The sequence below is a fragment of the Aythya fuligula genome, chromosome 5, assembly GCF_009819795.1.
Source record: "Aythya fuligula isolate bAytFul2 chromosome 5, bAytFul2.pri, whole genome shotgun sequence".
NCBI classification, from domain to species: domain Eukaryota; kingdom Metazoa; phylum Chordata; class Aves; order Anseriformes; family Anatidae; genus Aythya; species Aythya fuligula.
The window spans coordinates 6,264,601-6,289,166 of NC_045563.1; the positions used below are offsets into that span (position 1 = coordinate 6,264,601).

The following is a 24,566-nucleotide window of genomic DNA, read 5'->3' on the forward strand; positions in this document are numbered from 1 at the left end:
GAATTAGGGATTTTAGTAGTTTTCTTTCAAAAATGAGCTTGGAAAATTTGATGGGTGGAAGGTAAAAAAAATAAAAACAGTTTGGGGAGTTTGTAAGCTATTCATTCAGGTATTCAAGTCATAAAAGTAATCCTAGGAAAGAGTTGACATATAAAATACCTTCCAAAACGGAAGCCTTAATTCCATTTTAAACAGAGACCGAAATTTATTAAGCTCAAGCATTTTAGCTGTAGTTTAAAAACAAAGAAGTGCCTTCAGTTTGAAAGTGATGTTGATCTAGAGTGACTTTGTCAAAGTCAAATGATTTGTGTAGACCAAAAGAATTAGAAAGCTGATATTGCCATGTGTAAAGTGTTGGGTTTGGATTAGTCAGTGTTTTCTCCCAGTGTTAATTCAGTCCTACATAAATTGTTTTAGGGTTTGGGCTGACAAAAGCTAAACCCATTCAGTAAAGTAGAGGAATTGGGAATTTAAGTGGATATACTTCGAAGTTTTGTGGCTTTGTTTTTTCCATTTTGGAGTTAGTAATGAGTATTGTTAGTGCTATCCTTTCCAATTTCACTTTGGGATTAAATGGATAATTTCTTTATGGCGTTAATAACATATTAGGAATTAAGCCAATCAGGCAGAGTGTGTTTCTGTCCATAGTGCCTACTATTTTGTTCCATGTGTTTTTGAAGTTACAAAAGTAATGTGATTAAGGCTTCCTCAGTGTTCACAGAACTAAATTGATTACAAAAACAGTAACTACAGAAAATTCTCTCCTAAGGTTTCATTTTGCTCTTGTGGAATCGCGTGGAAACTTTGTTCTCTCTTTATTGGTAACTCCCTGTTTGTCTGTATTTGTTCCTATGCGGTAAAAGCAGCTCTTTTCTAAACACATTTAAAAGTTTGCTGATACTTGATGCCATTGGGAATGGCCTTCTAAAATGCTATTTTTATTTTTTCTTGTGATCAACTGCTTTGTAAATATAAACAAAGAAAGACACAGGGTAAAATCTGGTAACACATCCGTTGTTTCATTGTATCTGTATATAACTAACTTAGTGTAACAGCAGACATACGAGAATTTTCCAGGTTTTTGCTGTGAGCAGACTCTGGCTTATTTAATTTTGTCACTTAATTTGCTGTTTCATAGCGTATTAATGTTAGTCGTAGAGCAGAATGTGGAACGTCATCCTTGACAAAGCCGTGTGAGAAGATGAAGTTTTATTTTTTTGGTAGTGCATTGAGCCGATGTGTGCAGTACCTAACGAAGGGACAATGCAACGGCTGGCAGTGCAAGGCTCCAGTCCTGCCATCTGATCCTGGTCCTTGCCTAGCTCTCCCAGGTCTCATTTCATTTATTTCAGAGCAGCTTCGCTCAGGTGTGAAGGTCTGCCCTGAGCAGCTCGAGTTGCAGGGCTGCGCCCTCAGTTAGGACGCGATGGGAGCAGGAACGGTCGTGTACCAGGTAGAAACCAGGGAGGGAAAGCAAACGTTATGACAATACAACTATGTGGTTTGGGGATTAATTTTACCCTGTGAGGCATTTACAATTCTGGACCGCTTTATTATATACTGAGAAAGGGAGGGGTGTTTCTCGGGGAGCTTTCATCTTCTTGCTATCGCTGGAGCTCCTCATAACAAAACGCAGCACAACAATGGAAGGCTTTAACAGGACTTCCTCCCTTCTGAGGAGGGATTGTTTTGAGTTACCAACAATAGTAGAAGTGAGCTTCAGCTAAAGCTCAACAGAGTACAGGAAACCACAGCTTATTTCCATGTAATTATTTAAGTGAGGTGCAAGTAAGGGCAGGCATTTTGTTTTCTTCTGTTTTTGTCTTTGCTATGGTGTGCTGTGTTTTGTTTGTTTTCTCTAACTGATTTCAAGGCAGGAAGGTGTTTACCTTCAGCTGCCTTGGAAATGAGTAGAGTTTTTAAAAGCTGGCAACGTGATAATTGATGTTTGTATTCACAGAGAGATGAAAACGGATTTTCTGTTATCGTCTTCATTTAAAAGCAAGTGCATACTTAACAAATGATAGCTTACAACTAATTGTTGAGACTAATTTCAAAATTCTTCATCTGTAGTATCACTTGCAAAAGTTGTTGGGAGAAGGTAATTTGCTGCCAGCATAGTAGTAGTAAAAAAATAATACTATTTCTAATATTAAATTGAATTTCTGGAAAATCTGTGAATGATTTAACATCTAGTTGTATTTTTTTAGTTGGAATACAGGTGTATATAAAAACTATTCAGTGAATAATATAAAATACTCTCTAAATTTTATCCTGAACTGTGTTAATTTAAAAAGGAAAAAAAGGCAAAACTGGAGCTCTTAGGTGATTTTGGAGTTAGAAATATTTTTGGTTTTGTTTTGTTTTTTTTTCTCGTTAACAGCTGTCATGTCTTATGAAGACCTTGGCCTGTTTGCATTTGGATCAACTGGAAAGGTAAGTGTCTGGTTTTATCTGTGTATTTTTCTTATCATTCCCGTACTTCCAATATATACAACTGTTCATTGCACAGTCAAGATATACAGGTGAAATATGTAGTACAATTAGTCCTAATATAATTTAAAAAAAAATCCATTATTTCCTGAAAACAACTCTTTGTTACCATTCAGTTAGTGTTTGTGGTCTATGGAAGCCTGAAGATTAGTTAACTGTAAAATAGACGTTTCTTGAATGCAAGGTTTGTGCTACTTTCCTGTTGGTGTGTTCACTTTTTAATTGTATTCATAAATGCGTGCCCACTGGCTTTATCATCAAGTTGGCTCAGCGATCCATTTCAAGTTGGTTGTAGTCCCGTTGTACTGTTGTTATAAGTTGTTAAGAGACACTTAAGTGATTTACTGGTGTTGTTTTAGTGTTTAATAGAGATCTAAGATTAGTGTTTGCCTTTCGTGTACTTGTTACAAAATAAATAAGAATATATTTTATGCATGTTTATTTTTTCTTTTGTTAACAAACAGATGAACATTTCTTGTTACTTTATCTTATGATTAAAAAAAATTATGAACCATTTTTGGTATAAGAGCATGTAAGCCAAGCCTTTTTAATAGTTTTACTTGATCTGTTATTCTTAATAGACAACGTTATTCACTAATAGTGGGTACGCAGGAAATACTGATAGTGAATACAATGCATATAATAATAAAACTACTATGCTCTCTGTTTCAGTTGAACGATCCTAAAAGTAGGCTTACCATGCAGAAATGCGATTTTAGTGGTTTTCTAAAAAAAAAAAAATAAATAAAAAAATAAAAATGAGTTCTGCTTAACAGACCAGTTTATTCTATTTTAATGTAACTGAGAATTAAATCTAAGCTACTAGGTGTAAGACTTCCATTAGCATTAATAAGCAGATAATGAGCTTACTCTGTGTGGATCAATATTTATCGATCAGAGTTAAGATGTGATCAACATCAAGAGAAGATAAATCTTGATAATAGCAACGTATTGAATTTTTTTTTTTTTTTTTTTTTTGGAGGGTCTGTTCTGTACATGGCAACCACAAGCCACTTGATGCAGAAGCCATAGAAATGTAGAGCTTAAGGAAGTATTAAAATGTGACCAAGTCTGCCCCTTCTCTGAAGTAGGGCTAAACATATATAAGCTGTTCTTGGCAGGCATTTGTTGAATCTGTTACTCAGTGAATATTCAATGTTATTCAATGAAAGAGGTTTCACAACTTTACCGTGTAGACAAAGTTGAAGATTATTCTCACCAATATTACTGTTTAGTAGTTCTGTTTTAAGAACTACCAAGTCGTTTCTTCTAAAAATATTGGCTGGTTTTCTATTTTCTGTGTCTACGGAGAGCAGTCCATCACTGGAATATATCTAGGTTGAGAAGTTGTTTCGATTAAATAATAAAACAAAGCTCGCCAAGCTTTCCCGATGAACTGATGTTTTTTCTCTCTTGAAATATCTTTCATTTTTATACATTTATCTTAAAACATGTCTGCAAAAGGGAACGCAGTTAGCTGGCTAACAACTTGACAGCAACAGCAAATGCAATTACCTATATTTTAGATCAAGCATGCCCGTTACTGCATCCTAAAACAAGATTTGTCATTACTGTGGCTGCTGCTGATAGTTTTATCTCAGCCTATTTTCTCTACTTGCAATCTAATAACTGTAAGTCACATATGTGATCTCTGCTTCCCGAATGCATTGCTTTTAACTGGCTCTATTGATTTTTTTTTTTTTTTTTTTTTTTTTTTTTTTTTTTTTTTTTACTCTCCTAGTTTATCACAATAATTCTGAATTACAGTCCTGACCCTGAACTTTCTTCAGCTTAGTTAGGTACAGATGGCATTTAAAATAAATAAATAAATAAATAAAAATTGTTCTTATTCTCTCATCCAAGTCATTTGCTAATAATACAGCCAGACCGCTACAGGACCTTGCTTGAGCTGGCATCCTAGATTGACAGCAAACTCCTGGTAACTGCTCTTGAAGTAAAGCAGTTATTCAACCTTATGGTGATTTAATGTCAAAAATATTTCTCTGTGATTTGTGAGACTAGAGATTTTCTGTCACTGGAATATTGCTGATTCTCCTTCTCCAAAGGCATGAAGTATTTCTTTCCATCTATGGCAAATAACAAGATTATATATATATTTTTTTCTGATTTGTGAGCTTTCAATTCATTACAAATCTGATATGTTTTTCTAACTGATCAATTGAAAAAATGGCAATTCTCCCTTCAGATTTTATTCAAAAGTAACAATTTTGTTTTTCTTCTCATAGCTGTGGCTTGATTTCTTCCAAGCTGCCTTCTGGTAGCGCTCTTGTAGGAAGGTCCTGTTACATAATGAAGAACAGTGCGTACAGAAAGAAAAACTCTGCTATTCTAGATGATGCTGCTATTTTAGAACTGAAATGAAAACAACACTGGGAAAACTTTAGACACCACTTCTAGGGTTTTCAGTTGGGAGTTGACAATTGCAGAGATTCAGACAAATATCTTTAATGGCCTATGGTCACTTCTACTTTCCTATCAGTCCAATATGAATAATCGCAAACACCAAAGAAAAAGCAATGTCTATCTAGTTCACAACTTTAAAAGAATAATTCATGATAGAATAAAAGAAAAATTCATAACATTCATGATAGTTAAATATTCATAGTTTCTCAGTGAGGAAGTAGTTTGTATAAATCTCTGCTGATTGCCATTTCAGAGGTGAACATCAATTAGAATGCACTTGTGTGTTTTCAGTGATTTCAAACCTCATTTGCAAAACAAGCTTCACCCTGTGGCTACTGTTGTTTTGTCATGTTGGAATGCAAATGTGGTATTTCAGGAAGGTTTTTTTTTTGCTTTTATATTCATTTTAGATTGCATTGCTTTATGTGTGTTATAAACTCTTCATTAAACAGAAGATGCCTTTCCTTTCAATACCAGTTATCACTTCTACATCTGGGCTGTTCAAGATGATACATGTGTTTTATGACTGCGGTAGACATATGACTTCAGTTATCCTTACCTTTTCTAAAGAAAACTTGTTTTTTTTATAGGTCCTTGTTGCAGTTACAATAATTATCCAGAATATAGGAGGTAAGAAACTTCATACTCTCAATTTTAACTGAATGGAATATAATTTCCGCAGTCTGCAAAACTCCACAAACGTCCAAGGTGCTAATTAAATTCAAGTGTTTTTAAGAGTTTGATTAAGAAGATGGAAGGCTTGCAGAAAAGGCTTATGTGATCATGCTAAGCTCAAGCACTGCAGTCATGGGGTAGACGGGGAACTTGGTGGGGGCTGGTTTGTATGCCTGGTGCTGACTGCATCGCGTGACATGGAGCATATCCATCAGAGCTGGTGTTGCTAATCGGAGGGGGTTGATGAGGCATAATCTCCTCCCCGCTCTTCTGTACATTTGAATCTCATAGCTGCATTTCTTCGTGTCATCTGTTTTGTTTGTTTCTTTTGTAAAGCACTAATTTGTTTTAGTGATTTGAGTAATAACAGAGTGCTTAGCTGTGGAATTCCAAATCTGCTTTATTATAGTGGCTTTCCTTTTTGGTTTAGCTCAATACCTTGGGCTTTTGAGGCGGGGAGGTGTGTGCTTTGGTTTGCTCACTTTTGTCATGTGGGCTGATAATCTACAACATCATATGTCAGGTTCTCCAACTCTACTCTTATATTGTCTTCCTTTGTGCATAACAATAAAATAACACCAGCTGTGTGTTCATTAAAACAATCATCCAAGCATTTGAACTGTTACTCAGGTATGTTTGCACAGAATGCTTGAGTTACTGCATAGTAGTGTCCTTAGAAATTAATTGTCTGTAAGCAGACGATGTTTAACAGGACAATTTATAATTCCTTTGGCTATTTCCTTCTGATCTCTTGGATTCTTTCTTCAGATGAGGAAGCTGTGTGAAAAATCCCTTTTCCATTCCCCGCCACCACCCCCAAGATACACATATTCACCTACGATGCCAAAAGGAAACAGCCTTCCAGAATTGTTCTTTCCTTCAGCATTACCTATCAAGTCCAGACAATTCAGCAATCACTATTTGTTGTCACTACATAGCGACCTACAACTAGACCAAGTTGCTGCTTGTAGGATAAAATTGGAATCCTTTGTTATACAGCAATAAAAACTGCTTACTTTAAATGGCTGTTAAAAACCCTAGCGTTAACTTCAGGCAGGAGTGAACAGACTAATTCCAAGGTTAAGGATTATTTATTCATATGGGTTTTAGAGGTTGTTCTGTAGCAAGAACAAATTTTTTCATTTCCTTTCCTGTTTGAGTGGACCTCTAAATAAACAGTACTAGACAAGGAGGGATACACAGTGCAGGTTCTGGAGACTCTGGGATCGTGCACAAGACTCTGTGGTCAAAGGAAATATGACTCTCATTTCTTCTTCATAGCAGTTCATAACCTTCTTGGTGTCATTTTTAATAAAATTCACTAAATGCAGAGGCCCAAGCTAGTGTCTGCTGGATATTATCAAACTACTTACTCTGTCTTCTACAGCAGGCTTCTCTGCCAACAAGTAGAGCCTGTTTTGCCAACCAGTGGTTTTCTGTTTAACTAGTTAAGGAGAAGGTTTCTGCAAGTTGAAACTTCTCTTTCAGATATTTTTAAGTGACCTCATTTTGATGGAAGCATTCAAAACTCTTTTGCTTCTTTTGTTTCTAAGGGCAGTGTCTTCCATGTAAGGGAATGGTAGCACTTTATGCATCCTCTATGCTCATTTGCAGAATCACTTGGTTTCAAATGCGCTGAAATGAGAAAGGTGACTTTCCTTCTTTGAACTGGTTAGAGTTGGTAAAACAAAACCATGCCCACATCTATCATGAAGCATACTCAGTGAAAACATGGGTTTTCACAGGCAACTTCAGCTTCCTTGGCACCATTCTCCATACAGGAGATCAATTGTGCTATCATTGCAGGGAGCTGTCACAGCTTCTGTTTGGTATTTAGGTTTCTGTCTGGGGTCAGAGCACCCAGCTATGGTGTTTCTCTCCTTAACAATTTCCATTTTCACTTCAGCAGAGTCCCAAGTTAGCAGAGCAGCACCATGGCAGGAATGATCATTGCAGAATAGTCATTTTCAGCGTCACAGGCTCTTAAAGATAGGAGAGATGAAGAGCTCATCTCACAGTGAGCCTGGGCTGTAGAAGAAATGCATAGAAAGAAAGGAAATTTTTCTTGTTCTTCTGGCTCCTTCTACAGATTTTAAATGGGAATGGTGAAATCATGGAGTGTAGTTTGTCCTGAATGGAAGCTGTGCTGGAATTAAGTATAAAACTTACGTTCTTTGCTTTTTCCGTGGCACAGTTAGGCATTCACCTCTTTTTTTGTTATAGTTTTATGTCTGTTTGAAGGAACTAGCAGCACCGTGTCTGTTGGGCAGACTTCCAGACTCTGTCAACATCTTTAATTTCAGAGTAAGGCTAAAAATAAAATTGTTTTCTGTTACCTCCTCCATCATCAGACCTGGGTACATTGCATCATATAGTATCTTATTTCAAAAGTGATTGGAGAACATGAAATAATGAATGATGATTTATGATTAAAATAAACGACTTTACTAGGGTTATTGTCACTAGCAGCATCTAGTCTTGGCAGTTTTAAAGTTTGGTCTGATCACTTCTAAAATTTTTGTGTGGAAGTGATTTGCATTTATTTGTGCCGGAGAGAGCTTTTTAACAATCTCTTTAATACGGTTATGCTTTCTAATTTGTCATCTTTGCTTTCTTAAAAAGAAAACTTGAATTGCGGGTTTGCATTTGACATCCTAATTGCCCACACTTACAGCTTTGTGTAGATAGGGAAGCTGATTTTTCTACTAGCAGGATACCCAAAGGGGGGAAAAAAAACACATTGATTTTGTACAGCTACAGGAAAGCAGTAGTTGTCCAAACTTAGAATAAATTGTAAAATACCTCTGTGGTTTTTGTTTTGTTTTTTAAATAATTCAAGTTAATTGCCTGGAAATTTCAACGTGTATGTCTCATATGATCACTCAACTTTCATGCAGATTTTCAGCTGTGCTGGAACACTTTTTAATTTGTGTTACTTAGATAAACATAACACATACCAAAATCTATTTAAGTACCAAAGGTTAACTGAGGATGTATCCAGAGAATGTGTTGACTTTGCAATATCCAAATGTGAACTGAGGTCATCTTCAAAAATACTGTGATTTAAAGACTTCACAGAATTCATAAAGATTCTTAGCTTAGAGTTTAGAGAGATTAAACTTTGAGAATAATTGTCTAACTCTCCTTATGTCCATATGTACTTGTTCTTGCAGTATGGATATTTGTTAATAAGGGGAAAGGTTGAATGGGATGGCCAAAATTACTCGTTTTATATTGTTCTATTTGTCAGTATTTTGGCCCAGGCCAGCAGCCCATTTGTCTAAATAACTAGCGATGAGTTCCGTGACCTGTCTTTTTCTCCTATGAGCTGGTTAGTGTGACTGTGGGATTACAAATAGGACACTAAAAGGATTACTGCCAAACTGCTCTGTAAGTGGAGTGATCTTCTAAATGTCCACTTGTTGCCTGCCATGCAGAAGATCTTGCAGGATTTTGGATCTTGTCATGCGGCTCCTGAGCTCAGAGAGGGCCCTTGGTGCAGCTGCACGCCTGGAAGCGTAGAAGGAGCAAGGGAGGCTGCTATGGAAAACACTCCGGTCCATGGCTCTGCGCCTCTTTTATGTAATCCTTCCCAGGAGCAACCGGATTTGGACCACGTCCCTGCTATTGTCCTAACAGCGCTGTGCTTCTAGGAAGTGATGGATGAGGCTCAGCGGGCCAAAGCCCTGGCCTGGCACCATGCAGGCCTTCCCCTGGCCTGGTCAGGGAGGTTCTGGGAGCTCGGTGGATGCTCTCCTAAGGAGCAAGGAGGGGAGTTTTTCCTCCTAGAGCTGTCACTGCTGATCTGACTGAGAAGCAGGGCAGTCTGCACCGCCGTACCCTGGAGAAAATCATTAGGAATCTCAAAACGCAATGTAATGAAGTTGGAGCAGGAATTATTTCAGCGAGGCTGGTGGAAAACGGAGACAAACACAATAAAGCGTTGCACAAGAGCAGCTCACAATCTATTGCCAACACTAACAAATCTTCAGCACCGAGGTCTAGCAGGAAGTCTGTGGAGAGTTTTTACAGCATAGTTCTCTGGGCTGCGGGCTGGTATTAGCTGAAGGTCGCCGCTGTCGGGAGATGCGGCTCGTCACAGAGCGCTGGGTACTGGTGATGCACGGAAACATAAATTGAAACTGCTGAGAACATGAGTTTAATTATTTAAAATTTATTAGCAGTGGGATTGAGTGCAACAGCAGAACATGTGGTGCAGCCATGTAGCATAGGTGGTCTGTAGTAGGATTATTTTTTTTTTGCACAGGGCTTTCTTTTTTCAATTTCTAGCAGTAGGCTGAGGTACACAGAGCTCTTCTGCTGAGGATCAGTGCGCGTAACCAGCCTGCTTTGGCCTGTACCCAAATGAGCCTTACAGCCTCTCTTTGGATCCACACTTTCCAGATAGCAGCCCTAATTTTACAAAGAATTGTAGGGTTTCTAGTATAAATAGGGTTCAATTAAGTGTAATTTCTCTAACTGGTGCTTCCAGATTTCCTTTCAATATTCAGCTATTAGCATGTACTCGAAGGTACACGATTTTCTTCTTCGTAATAGTCAGTCGTGAGGAGAAATGCTTGTGCTGTACCCCTCAAGCACTGCTGTGCCGTGGCTCTGCCTGAGCTCTGCAGGCAGTAATAGAAGCTCTGGGATTAGCCCTGATGGGAGACGCAGTTCTTAAGCTGGATTTTACGGCCCATTAATACACTCAACACGACGGACAGCACATGGAAACCCTGCTCCGAACGTAATCAATCCTATCTATATTGCATCCTTAAGTCTGGCGAGCTCATACCCATCGCATGGGGCCTCACTGGGTGCCTGCAGCGCTCCCGCACCACCACCTGCTGGCCTTGCCCGGTGCCTCCGACCCTGCGGGCTGCTTTTTGCTGTTTTTTCTTGCTTTTTCTGTTTTGGAGATGGACATTGAAGTGTTTGACTCCTGAATTTGCTTCATGGGTGTGTGTGTGTCTGCTCCCTGTGTCAGTACTTGCAAATGCTCTGCACATATTTAAAAACAACACCAAAACAAACAAAATCAAATGTAACCAGTGACCTTGTTTTACCAAGTTAACTGGGCATTTTTGTTTTGCCAGCTTTTTTTTTTTTTTTTTTTTTTCCCCTCAGCGTTCCTCAGTTCTGCAATTCAATTTTAAATGTATTTACAAGATTTGTCCCAAATGTAACCGGAGCAAATATTTTGAGGGAATGAGGGCTATGTTGGAAAACCCTTCTTTTTCTAACCAGAGTACAGTACTCTATGGACTTTGAAAATAATTGGAAAGTGCAAATTATGAAAGAATAAAATACAGCTTGTTACATGCTGAGAACTGTATCATTAATACCTTAAGAAATTACTGAGCTTCCATTAAGTATGGAAAGTCTAATTCTGTTTTCAAACAAACTCAGTGTTTGTTTTCACAATGCAGTTTGCTTTTAACCTGAAAGCCTAATTATCCTTGCTGTTTCACAGTGAGGATTTCCAGTGCAGAGCTGCCTTAATTAAGGGCAGGTTTGTCTGCTCCCGTACTAATTTAACAATTAATGACCCGTGCTGTTACATTTCCATATTGCAGTGAATAGTTGTTGGAAAGGCTTGGTATTGTAGAGAATATTAACCCTGCTTTAAAAACAAAACAAACAAAATAATAACAAAAATCGCAACCTGAAGCTACACTTTGAAATATGAAGAGCTAAGTGGCAGCTAAATTAGCATAACTGTGCAAATACAATTAAACTAGTGAAATTTTACTAAAATAAATCTGCTGTCTATGAGTTCCCTGGGGAATAAGAATAACTTTTTCTTTCTTTTTTTTTTTTTTTTTTTTTTAAGCCAGTATAATTTCCAGTATAATTCAGATGAAAGCTAAACTTAAAAGGAAGAGGGAAGTAGGGGAGAAAAAATTCAGCAGGATGGGTGTCATAAAGTACAGATCAGCAAAGTTGATGACCTCTTTCTGTTGTCAGAACTTGCTATATGAACAAGCATTCCGTCTTTTTTTCACACATTGAAATCTGCATTTCCCTTCTATATTAAAAAAAAAAAAAAAAAAAAAAGACAAATGTTAAGCTTCCGCTAAGAGGAAATCCTAAGAACAATGCATAAAGTAATTGGGAAACTTCTTAAAATTGAATATGTGGGGGATTCATTGCGAAACAAAAACAGAAGAGCATGCTCCTAAGGATATATGATGTGGGGGCCAAAATAATTGATGGTTTTAAACGGCATCCATGCATCATTCCTGATGTTGTTGTAGTTTGAATTACTTACAAGGAGCTTGATGCAATATTCAAATGCCTCTGACCTTGCTATTCTGTTCTCATTCTTTGACTGGAGGGAAAAAAAATCAACAACTTGCCCAGAATCCAGTATTTTGCTCTCTAGTTTCACTTTCTTTCTTGAAATCCTTTCCTGTTGTCCTTTTTGTCACCCTGTCTGGATCAGGGCATATTCAAGTTTAAACAGCCTCCGTTACCAACAAAGGGAGGCACAAGCCCAAATGGATTTGTCACAAGCGGTTGCTATGAAGGATCCAGCTCTCCTTGGCTCGAGCGTGCTGTGACCGATAATGTTTATTCTAGTGCTATTTCTGTCTCTCGGCCTCTAGTCTTTTCAGTATTTGGGGGAAAAGCACGGATGTTATTGCCAGAACTCTTCAGAGAGTTAGACGGTGAGCATTTTAATTTATCTTAATGATCTGTAGGCATTTGTGAAGAATCTCTGTCTTACCCAGTGCTCCCCCAAGGTAAAAACCAAGATTGCTCTGTCTACTTGTCCCGACTCCCAGATCAGCGCACCTTTTTTTTAGTAGAAGCTGGAGAGGCAGTGTAGTTGTATTGATAAAGCCTATTTTTACCTAGCCCCTTGCCTTCTTCTCCTGCGTTTGGAGGGCAGCCTGGTTCCATTTTTGCACAGTGCTTAATAGCAGGAGACGTATCTGCAGTGATTTAACAAGATCAGCTAGAGAGGTAGATTAGGAAAAAATAACCAGAAGAGTTAGATTCAGTCCCTCTAATGAAATGAAGGGATTTATCACCAGCTGTTTTCTAAGAAAGGAATAGCTTACATCTTTATGCATAAGTTTGATATAGACATTCTCTTATATCATTACTGTGGATTTCAGCAACTGATCATTTTTGGGGCAGGATAGTAAGGAAAAACTGCAATTATTTTCCTGGTAACAAAAAAGACAATCACATGTTTGATTTAAGATTGGGGCTATGTTATAAGAGGTGTTTTGGGGAGTAATTTAAAAACAACCCTGGCTTCTCTTTTCTCTAGCAGCTAAAGGTGTGTTTGTTTTGTTTTGTTTTGTTTTTTATTTATCCAGGTGGGGGCCCATATAGTTAGTGTGAAACAATTTTATAGTACAAAAAGGACATTTTGAATAATGCATGCAAGGTACATATATTTATAGAGAGCCATATCTGCCGATGGCAAAAACAAGTTATAAAAGTTTAATGCAAGTACCCTATTTTATATTTCACTTTTTTTTTCTCATTAGAGTTAACACTATGTTTTTGGAACATAGTAAGGTGATAACTGTTTTAAGAATGTAATTTCTCACTGCTTTCAAGACAGTGGTAAACCTCTATTTAGTAATAAAGTAGTAGTAATATTTGGATTTCTGCTGAATACTGTTTTAGTATCTGAATATTGGCTTCTACTAAATGCAGAAGTTTAGACCTGCAAAGTTTTCCATCAAATAGCTCTTGGTGCGTGCTGTTGATATGTAAAGTCAGGATGGAAAAATTAGAAAGCAACCGTATTAAAGTTGCTCACGTAGTTGGAGTCTGCACTCATTGCATCTGCATGTTGCTAAAATCTCAAGTTACATCACTGTACGCCTTTCATTTTGCAGGAAACCTATCTCATTCAGTGGTAAAGATAGGTGTCTCATCTTGGAAAGAGTAGGTGACATGAAGAAAAGCTATCGTTTTTGAGTTTAGGGGATGAAATGGAATGCAAAAGCAGTAAGTTTTGCTCTCACGTTATGTATGTGAAAGGAGAGCAAACTGAAGGGAATGTTACTCCTGACATTTGCTAATTTCTTTGAACGCTTCTAAAGAACAATATACATCTAATATAGTTTTTGTTTGCTTGTTTGTTTTTAAACGTGATAAAAGGTGCCTTAAAAGTTAGCCTTTAAAATGTTACAGCTATTTTGCAAGTGACAGGAAGTCAGTATTTCAAAAGTGGAATAAATCAAAGCCCAAGATAGGTTTTTTGTTGTGTTCACTTGTGCCACAGTTTAGCCTTGTGACTGTGTAATCTCTTCCTTCCGTTTTACATCAGGACTGCCAAGGGTAGTTGACATTTAATTTTTACGATATAACTTGACATGCTTTTGGTCATGGTGGGCATCTGGGAAGTTACGTAAAGTTTATTTTTTGCAGTGGAAGAAATGATTTTTTTATCTGGCATATTGTAAGCACTTTATTCCTACTGGAGATAATATTTCAGTTGCTGCGTCCTTTTTCAAGATACTTCTCTGTTTTGGTTTCAACTTTAAAAACAATCAATGTTCTGCACTCACTTTGTAGTGAAATGTATAATTTATAATGTATAATTTATTATGTATTATTTATTCATAGTTTATAGAGTGTCATAAAGTGGTTAGTGTCTTTTACTTCTTTCATGCTGAGCAAAATTTCAAGGATCTGTTTCTCATGAGAGGTACAGCTGCATTTGTAAATTAAAAAGAAAAAAAAAAAAGCAGGATTTGACTTTTTCAACTGTATTTAGTGAGGGCATCCTGCCCCAGTTTATTTAAGAGATTCGTGTCTTATCTGAGCATCAAGCTATAAATTACTTTTTTATTTATTGTCTTCGTCTTATAGAACAAACAGGAGAAGATAAACTGGCAACAACAAAAAAATCCTACTATGTGAGATTGTTTCCCATATGCACAGAGAGAGGAAGAAAGATGCATACAAATGTTTAGCATGTGCAAGTTTCTTAGTGCATGATTGGTTCCCTACTTCGGAGTGGAATTCAGTGAAATAGGACTCCTCTTTTAAAAACAAAGAGTAAGTGCACAACAAAGGATAAGTGATCAAATGATTAGCCAGAGGCTAATAGGAATGCAAGGGAAGAGTGACAGATTGCATATTAGGAGGAAATCTGATCTGGAAATTAAATTGAAGCTTTCTGCAGCTGAGCCTGCAAAAGAACTAATTTTAAAATCTTCCTGAAGTACATAAATATATCAAAGTTCTGAACTGCTTGTGTAAAAGCATTGTAGAATGCAAGAAAGAAGGCTAAAGTTGAATTAAAATGTAGAGGATTTTTTCTCTTTTTCACACACAGTATTATGAAAATACATCTTTGCTTAGGGTGAAATATGTTTCTGTCTCTATCGTAGCGTGAAAAAGTGTGCTGATTTTCTTACAAATTCTGGTGATGTAGAAATGCACACGCTGCAAAGATCGGTGTGGTTGAATCTTCATTCTCCAGTATGCAAATAGCAGAGTAAAATCGGGACAGCAGATAAATACCTCACCACCACCAAGCAACAGCTACATGTCAACAGGGGGATATACTCAAATACGAGAAAAATCAGAGCTTTTAATTATAAAGAAGTGAATATTTCCTTATTTAGTGACCTAGCAACTGTTTTTAATTTAACCTTGCGGTAGGTAGATGTCACTCTGTATTAATACAGTTCCCTTACTTTATGGGGACTGCAGTCCCTTTCTTCAGATTTAATGTTAACTGCTGTGGTACAGCAATGTCAGAGTCCACATATTTTCCAGGGTTCAAAACACTCGTTTAAAAAAAAAAAAAAAGCACTCTTAAAAAATTAGTTTATGGAAGTTTACTGTCTTACCTCTTAAAAATTTATGTTATTATTTTAATGCGTTAGTAAATGCAACACAGTAAAATTCTTAAGAATTACTGAATGCAAAACAGTAAAATTTGAGTGCAACAGATTAATTTTTGTCAAGCTTTAAACATAACTGAAGGCATTTGTAGGCACGTTACTAAAATTGCTTGCTTTTGACAGATGGAAGTTTCAAGGAGGCTTTGATATTTGTTGAATCTGTTTGTAAAACTTGATGCTTTGAGTGTTTCTTTGCTGGTTTCTGGGTCATATAAATGCTTGATGTTTATGTAAAAGCAAAAAGTGACATGAGCAGTATGTGAAGGTATCAGGTTAGTATCAGTCGTAATAAAAGTATAAGAACTCTTACTTAGGCCTTAGATCATTTTATGGAGTAAAAGAGAAAATTGATACTGTGAATTAGCTTTTGGATTTATTTATATGCATCATTGCTTTCTTATGAGTAGAAATATCAGCAATCGTCATTCCCTTAAGAGTAGCTAACAATTTCTATTCGTGTTCACAGTTCCTGCAAATCTATGCATGCAGTATAAGAAAAACCTTTCAAGTCCCATTCTTGTGTTTAACCTTGTCATATATTTTTTCAGTGCAGCATGAACTGAACAACAATAAAAACCGAGTCTTCATGAAAAATCTATTTTATTGATAAACAAATCTCACGATTTACTCTCATCATTGTTAACATCTAATAAAGAGTAGGGAAGGAGAAGTGCTGCAGCCTTCGAGTCTGTCTCTGGCTTGTAGATCCGTACCCCTAGGTAAAGGGCCTGTCGTGTGTTGTGTTGTTTTGTTAGTCCCTTGTCTTCTATTTTCCTTGTTTCAAGACTCACATCGTAACAGCCTCTTTGGAGGCATTAGCTATCATCAGTACAATACTCGGGGATTTGCAGCTATTTTTAAAGGAAGCACAAGAGAAAATAAATTTTGACCCTGGTGCCATGGTGTCTAATATGTGGCTGAGATGTTCCAGTCGTGACCATGCTGGTTAAGCCATGCTAATTGTTACAAACAGAGATACTGGTATTCCTCTACTAAATCTGCTCTGCTTCTGTTTGCAGCTATGTCATCTTATCTTTTAATTGTTAAGACTGAACTTCCTGGTGCTGTCGCGGGCTTCTTAAGTGGAGACGAGAGCGGGTAAGGAAAAGTGCTTCAAACCTTATGTATTTATCTTGAAGAAGAAAGTGGTTCAGGACTGCTGAAGGAGATGGGTACTGACACTTCCCTCTGATCTCACATGCCAAAAAAATTAGTCGTTTACAGGAGTTCTTGGAATAAGAAATGTATTTGGCATGTGTAAACCTTCTGCCGCGCGCACACAGAGAGCCTATTTCTTTCCTCGTAGTGATTTCCCATCAGACGACCTTAAAGTCAGTGGCAAAACTCCATCTAAAGAAATCTCCCTTCTGTAAAAATTTAAAAGGGGAAGCAGAGGGGGACAGGAGGGAGAGGAGGAGAAACATTTAAACTGCTGTCATGTTATCACTTAAAATATTTCAAAACCACAGTACAAAATCCAGCAGACATTTAAATTTAAATATTTTGTTGTCTTGCTCCAGTAATTGGACTTGCCTTGGGAAAAATGCCAGGTTTCCAGACTCGGTTTATAATTCCTTAACTTGGCTCTCAGTAAAGAAATTATTCTTCGCAACTGAGCTATAAAGCTGTATGTAATGAGTGCGTCCCTCAGATTTCTATTAGAGCTGTTGCAAGGAATCTGTGCCTGCGCTAAAACAAACATTGCAGCTTCAGCACTGAAATATCTTGTTCAAGTTGTTCCAGTGCTGCTGTCACTCATAACAGTGTATCTTGCACTGTGTCACTGCAGTTTTTCCAAGCTGCTATTTTCAGATGTTTTGAACTCAAAACTTTCCCTGGATTGAAATTTGCTGAAGTTCTGTAACGGTTATGTGATGTTTGTACTGTACTTGAATGTTTTGTTTGAATTTTTAAGTTGAAATTCGTTTTTAAAAGTTACTTTAGTTCAAATTATATGTTTCATTTATATTTTTTCAATTTTATAAGGTATGCTTTGAAAAATCATGTGGTGGTAATCTTCCTGCCCTCCTTATACCCTCACAATAATATATATTTAGTAGAGGGCTTTGATAAACGATTATGTTTCATGTGTAAATGTCATTTTTCGTCTGTTAATGGATCTTTTCCAGCTGTGATAGTCATTAGCATTTCATTTGGGTTTTATCACCTACTCCTTCAAAATTGCGCTTTCAACTCCCTTGTTCATACACAGTGGTGTTGAGCCAGCTACTGTATCTGCTGGCTGTGTGTTCCCATCTGACCATTTCTGTACTTTTAGCATAAAACATCACTTACTGCTCTTCCTTTGAATTTGCTGTCAGCCTTGTTAATGCAAAGTGACTTTTCCCAACAAAAATACACCTTTAAACAGCTTATGAGCACTCTAAACAGGTAGAATTTGGAGGTCCCACATGCATACATATTGGCCAAAATACTGTTCAGTCTAAAAAAGGCAGTGTAAAAGACTCTTTTATTAAACTACCTATTAGATAATGCTCCCACCAGCGTTTGATGTTATGAGGGTCCTGATGCAGATCTTTGAGAGGAGAGCACTGGTGAACACGCAGACAGGTTGCAGTGACTGAGCCAGTTACTACAAATGATGTGAGCCACAGTAATTCTCACTGCGCTGTCAGCACTACCACCACCCATACTTCTTCCTTAGCTGAAATTACAGTTTGGGAATGAACTTCAATTTTGCATTTAGAAAGAGCTGAGATTGTCCATAGGAATACTAACCACAGCTCAAATGGTAAGTTAATTTTCAGCCAAGGTCTTGTACTGTTTCTGCGTCTGTTACTAGGAGTTATTCCATTGATTGATGTTCTTTGGACACATTTTGACTCCTCTATTCTTTGCCCTAGCAAATAATTCAAATGCAGTGGTCAGTTGGTATTCCAGCCACAAGGACATAGCTGACTGTCTGTGTATGCCCACGTCCATATTTCATATATTATGTTGCCACATTTGTTGTCATGATGAATCATAATCTTTTGTCTCCATGCGTTTCTTAATATGGAATATCAATTCTAATATCAGATATGGAATATCAATTCTAATATCACTTTCATGATATTAGAGTATCTATTCGCTAAGAGATCTTAAATTGTACAAAATTTTCCAACACAAATAGGTAATCAGCAAGCCAAAGCAGCAGCTTATGTATGCAAAGGGCATTAAAAATTGCCTGCTTTGATTAAACTGTTTTAGCTGGCCTACTTGTTTCCAGATGTGGTTACACAACTGCTCTGGTTTTAAGTCAGTGTGGCATCTGATAGGCATTCATTTGGGTGCAGAATTTGTCTTTAACCATAGTTAGAATTTATCAGATGCGTCAGTTAAACTATCTGTGAAAAATGTTTCATACTCATATGCCATCCCAAAGCATACTTTGAGGAAAGTCACCTAAATAATATTTTGCAAATTGAATTACTTCTCTAGCTAAAGGTAAGCAGGTGTGCATGTGTTTGAAAGGATCAGACCCAGTGTGTAATATACCTTTATGTCTTAATTAAAAAACAAAAACACACAATTTAAACACTTGTTAATTGAAGCTGAGATGTTTCACTCTGTCTGCATAACAAGAATTGTGCGTAGTTTTAATGACATGAACATAGTTTCAAATGAGGATTGTGTTAAAATTTGTAATTTGTGAGCCCTCTGTTAACATTTAATGACCCCGTCAGGGGGATATGATTGATGCAATTAAGTTGTCTTGCTTGTGTGTTATATAATTGATATGGACTGAGAGTAAGATTCTAATTTAGAACATATGAATCTCTTGTCCTGTTGCATTCAGGAATGAAATTAAAGCAATTTATAAATGTCTGCTTTTAGTTAAAATATGGGGGAGGGAGAAGGAACATCTGCATGCCAAAGTATTTTCAGTAGAGGCAAGGATTTATATTCTGAATTTCATACTTGGAATGCGTTTATCATGTAGGATTATATCTGCAGATTAAACTGATTTTAAAGGAAATATAAACACATTTATTCTGCCTTTGGAAAATAAATATATTTCTACAATGGTATTTTGGGAGAAAATAGACACATTTTTTGATAACCAATAGCTGGCCCGCTGTTCTGGGTGGATTTTTTGTCATTGTTTTTTTTGGGGGGTGGGGGGTAGAGGAGTAGGTTGAGCTCTTATAAATAAAAGAATTGGATATTTGAAAAGTAAACACAAAATTTTTTTTTCTCCTTCACATCACCTCACTGAAATTTTACTCTTTCTTCTTTCCCTTCCACCATAAGTGCTTTTGTTTTCATTTACCATAAAGTAACCCAAATCATTTTTTTTCCATGGGCCTGTTGAGCTTGTGAGCAAGTATGGATCTGCTGCATGTCTTGAATTGGGTGCCTTAAAATAGAAGCCCGATGTGTATATATCTGAGGCATTTTAGTTACCATTAAGCATAATTTTTTGTTACCTTTAAGCATAATTCTTTATACTTTGCCTGCTCTCCTGTTGCTCCTAATGTGCACATCCACCGTACTAGGAAGAAAGAAAAAGTTTAAAACTGTGACCTGTAAGTGTCAACAGTATTACTTTCAACAATATTAACAATACTACAGCAAGCAGTTGATCTTGGCAAAGCTGCTTTTTAACTGTAGCAGTAGCACATGTAGACTAGTAATACATTTTTTGAAGAGTGATGTATTTTGAATTATTTTTAATACAGATATTGTCACTTAAGAGTTACTTTGATATAGAGAGGGGCAAGATTTCTTCAGCCTTGAAATTCCTCTGTTCATTTACGTTACATGTATTTTTTTAAACAAGTGACACAAGTGGTTGGCCACCGTGTATGACAGTCGTTCATATGTGTAAATGGTAATTTTCCTTTAACACAGGTGTTACACTACTCTCCTTATGATAACTTGAGGTGCTGCCTGTTTATTAGGTGCTAACCATATCCTGGACTAAATAAACTTGAAGGTCAAAGGCCAAGGTGTTTATAGGTAGTAAAGTCGGAGGCTGATGTGCAAGATGTTTATCAGTACAGGATATGGTGGTTACCAAGTTTGGGGGAGCCACCCTCAAGATGTTTCTGTTTCTTAACAGCTTACACATCTGTACTTTCCTCTGTCTGAAGATGAGATTTCCACTGCATTAAGACTTCACATGCCTCTATGGTGCTTTTTATATGTATGTCTTTATGTATAAGCATTGTAGCAAATCTCATTATAATAATTTCCATCTCTTTTGTCTCCCAGTTGTTGCAAAAAATGAAGGATCACTGTGCAAAATTAAAAATAAGGAAGTCTTTTTTTTTATTGCTGCTCTTTCTCATTTTACCTCTGGACAGGAAACATTTTGAATTAACTTAAAGCTGATTTTCTTGTAGTTTTCCTCTATTATTTGAACCCTGTAGGGATAGGAATAATGAAACTTGGGCAGAACGGAAAGTTGCCGTGTTTAGAAAATGTAATGGAATTTTTAAACCAATGGGTTGACTTTTGGTTTGTTAGCTTTATACTTCATACCTCTTGGAAATGTTGAGGAACTAAGTCATGCAGGAGTGATAAACTGAAGGGAGGTTTTGCAGTGAGTGGTATTTAAAGTTGACACTTCTTCTAGGAGTGGAAGTAGACAACTTGATGTAATCCAACTTGAGATACGTGTAGCATGTTGTTTAATCGCTTCTTTTGGAAAGCCGTAGAGCATGCAATACTCATGGCACTCTGATCATTGCTTTGAATAAAGGCAGGGATTCACATACTGTGCTGCTGAGAAATAATTTGCACACATCAGAGCCCTGCTCCATGCAGACCCTTGCCCACAGAACATAGCCTGCCGTGCCGCTTCGTTATGGGATGGTGCTCCGCTTCCTTACTGTCTGGGAGCTCTATTTTATATCACAGTACAGACACTGGGGGTAAAAACCCTGAAACTGGAAATTATTTATTTTTATCCTAGAAAATATTTTGTCCAAGTTCACAGTTTTAAAGAAAACATGCTTTTTAGGACTCATGAACTTCTGATCAGTCCTAAGTAGCTTTTCCAACAGGTCCTGGTACCTTGATGGGAGACTGCTGCTACTCATTACTTCGGTCTGCATTGTTTTTCCCCTTGCACTTCTTCCTAAAATTGGTGAGTAATTAAAGGAGAGAAGCGAATATTATTCTACTTTAGTAGCAATTACAATTGAAGACTTTAAAACCTTAATGGGTTATTTATTTATTTTAACTGGCAGGGGGCTGGTGATGGCGGGGACTACTTAAGTTGTTGTAGTATGTTCTGCCTTCCAGCCCTGCCTAGTTAACCTATTACTTGGGTTGCAGTAGTATTTTGTCTGCAATACTAAAATAAAATCTTTACAGCAGAACATTAAAGAGCTGCATTTACTTACAGCATGCCATTAGTGGTAAGCCAGTTCTAATTCTGCCCTACAAAACTACATAAATGATCTGTGACAGGCAGTTGGAATGTTGTTATTCTGAGTCCTAAGCCCCAGATACCAAGCACTGTAATAGAAAACATGCCTAAAATGTAAAGCTTTAGCTGTACATTAGGATCACTTTCCTTATAAATTCTCTTTTATTTTTACTGTTATTTTACAGGCTTTCTTGGCTACACAAGTAGTTTATCATTTTTCTTTATGGTGTACTTTGCTCTTGTGGTAAGTTAAAAATCAGTGCACAGCTTATCTATTTTTTTTCTCTTATTGTTTAAATGTTTTCATAAGTCTGTTTTGAAATGAATTGTCTTCCCTTCCCCCCGTTACATTTTATGTAGAATTCAGAGTTTTCTTTGAGTTCAGTATGTGCCTGCTTGGACAGATTACATTTGTTTTGCTGAGGCATGGAAATGTGTATGAACTTTCAAGCATGTGAAAAGATTTAAAATAATTATATTTTGGACTGGTAAATGTAACAATATTTTTGTTTTGCTGACAGTGCAGTGAAGGGAGCTGGCACACGTACTTTTGTTTCCCTACTAGTAATGGAATAGAGTTCTGTTTTCTTAGCTTCTAACTATTACTTACTTCAACTAGCGTAGAAGAAAATTTAATATACTCCAAATAAATTAAATTTACATGTACAATGGAGTGACAGAGTTCAAAAAAAGGCAAGGAAAACTAGAACTTCATTAAGGCAGTTTACAAGATTCATTAATACATCAATGACCTTATTCTTCTTTCCTGCTGAAAGGAAAAGTTCTTTTCTCTGAGCCATATGGGATTTTTGACCCTGATGTTCACCTTCTAAAGGCCCCTGTGAGGTAGATGTTTCCAAATATCTGAAGTGAGACCTACTAGGCAGATCTAAGAGGAAAAATATTGCACCCTTTCTGCTTTTTACAGGGAAGGAGTATGTTAATGCACGTGTGCTATATGTAGTACGACCATGCAACTCACACTGTCATCAAGGTAGAGAATCAAGAATCTTTTTGGGAGCCTGGAAAAATGTTCCCCCTCTCGCCTGTCATTCTGGCCTGCATTGACTTGCATTTAATACCTGTTTTACAAAGGGATAAACAGAGTTGAAGGCAAGTTGAACAAACATGCCATCCAGGAGACCAAGGCAATCCATTAGGAACTAAACCATGTGATAAAACCAAACTTCAAAGCTGTCAAAACATCTCCCTAGGGTATCCCTGGAGAGCTGCAGTGTTTGCAGGACCTTGGGAAGTATTCTTCCGAAGTTTAGCATTGAGGAGCAGCCACAACCTCTCCAGAGCTAATGGAAATTCATTTGTAATATTTATAAATTACTTTAACTTTTGACCTCTTTCCTAAAATTTATCTTAAAAAAAAATACACAAAAACATCACCAACAGCAACAACAGAGTTCTAACTGTAATGTTGAAATAAGTCTTGGGCTGAAGCTATTTGCAAGAGTTTTTAAACGAGTCCAATTCTTATATTTCTTTGTGAATTTGCACAGATGTCTGAAGAAAGCTGTTCTAGTTCATGGATGCATTTGAAAGTAATTTTGGGCTCAGAGAAAGCATGTCTGTAAACAAGGCTTGCATGTAGACATGACAAGCCGTGATGATTCGAGCTAGGGTTTAGACTTGATTCTCCGTAACAGAAAAGCATGCAGGGAGTTCTAACAAAGGAGGGCACATTTCTTATGAAATGGTAAAAATTGTATGGTTGATCTTTGTTGTCAAATGACAAAGAAAGAGCCACCGAAAATCTAACTGAGGTAAAAAAAATAAAATAATAATAATTAAAAGCTGTTACAGATATTTAACGAACACTAATGCTCTTCAGAATATTTTATCTGACTTCTTCAGATACTGAAACTCAAAGGAATTAAATGTGGTTTAGTTTTCATATCTAATTGCTTTGAAGTGGGTGATACGTGCTGTTGAAATGGTGTTTTAGTTTGCACAATGTTAATTTCTGTACGGCAGATATGCTTTAACTTATTCCAGAAGAAAGCCGGGTTAGTCATATGGAAGTAATACAATCATATTTTGCATATACAATAATTCTATGCATTTTCAAGTGCATACCATCTGTTAAGCTTTTTGCCAGCAAGCCACAGTTTTAATACAGCATGCAGAAAAGGTAGGTGCTATAGACAGCATGTCTTGGTTCCTATGGTCTGGTGAGTGCACTGAGTCAAAGGGCTGGAGACTGTTCTTGTGCTCTGCTATGGGACTTTGGCAGGTCACACATCTCCTGTCTGGGCTTCAGCATCTTTTTCTGTAAAGTTAATACACTGTTTATAGTCGTCATTTGGAAAAAAATGAAAACACTGAGATGAACTGATGAGGAAGAAAAAACACGTATGTATGTAACTATTAATTGAAAGCCAGATTCTGTGAGGTCCTGAGCACTTTCTCTTGTTTCTGATTGTTGAATACCTTCCTGATGTGAATCCTAACTGAAGAGGAATGAAATGTGAGCATTGCACTTTTTTTTATTGCCTTCCCCCTTGCTGCATTGAATATTGGTGAAGAGTAAAGACAGATTTATTTATTTATTTATTTTATGGAGACAGCCCTATTGGTAGCTTGTTCAACAAAGGTGTTAATGATTCCTGGTGGTATTTTCCTAAATCTGTTGTTTACGTTCCCAGAACAAAAAGTGAGGCAGACTGGGAACCTGCCATATGTAACGAATGATGTTATAC

The 24,566-nt window shown here is 37.0% G+C and overlaps 1 protein-coding gene across 1 annotated transcript in view; it reads left to right on the forward strand.

Annotated features, from left to right (window-relative positions):
* Positions 1-24,566, forward strand: part of SLC38A6 (solute carrier family 38 member 6) — a 44,946-nt gene that overhangs the window by 2,892 nt on the left and 17,488 nt on the right. Inside the window, exons 4-8 of the mRNA XM_032187862.1 lie at positions 2,384-2,436; positions 5,508-5,547; positions 16,496-16,574; positions 21,488-21,570; positions 22,041-22,099. Of these exons, the coding sequence (XP_032043753.1) occupies positions 2,384-2,436; positions 5,508-5,547; positions 16,496-16,574; positions 21,488-21,570; positions 22,041-22,099 (314 nt within the window). The remainder of the gene's footprint in view (positions 1-2,383; positions 2,437-5,507; positions 5,548-16,495; positions 16,575-21,487; positions 21,571-22,040; positions 22,100-24,566) is intronic.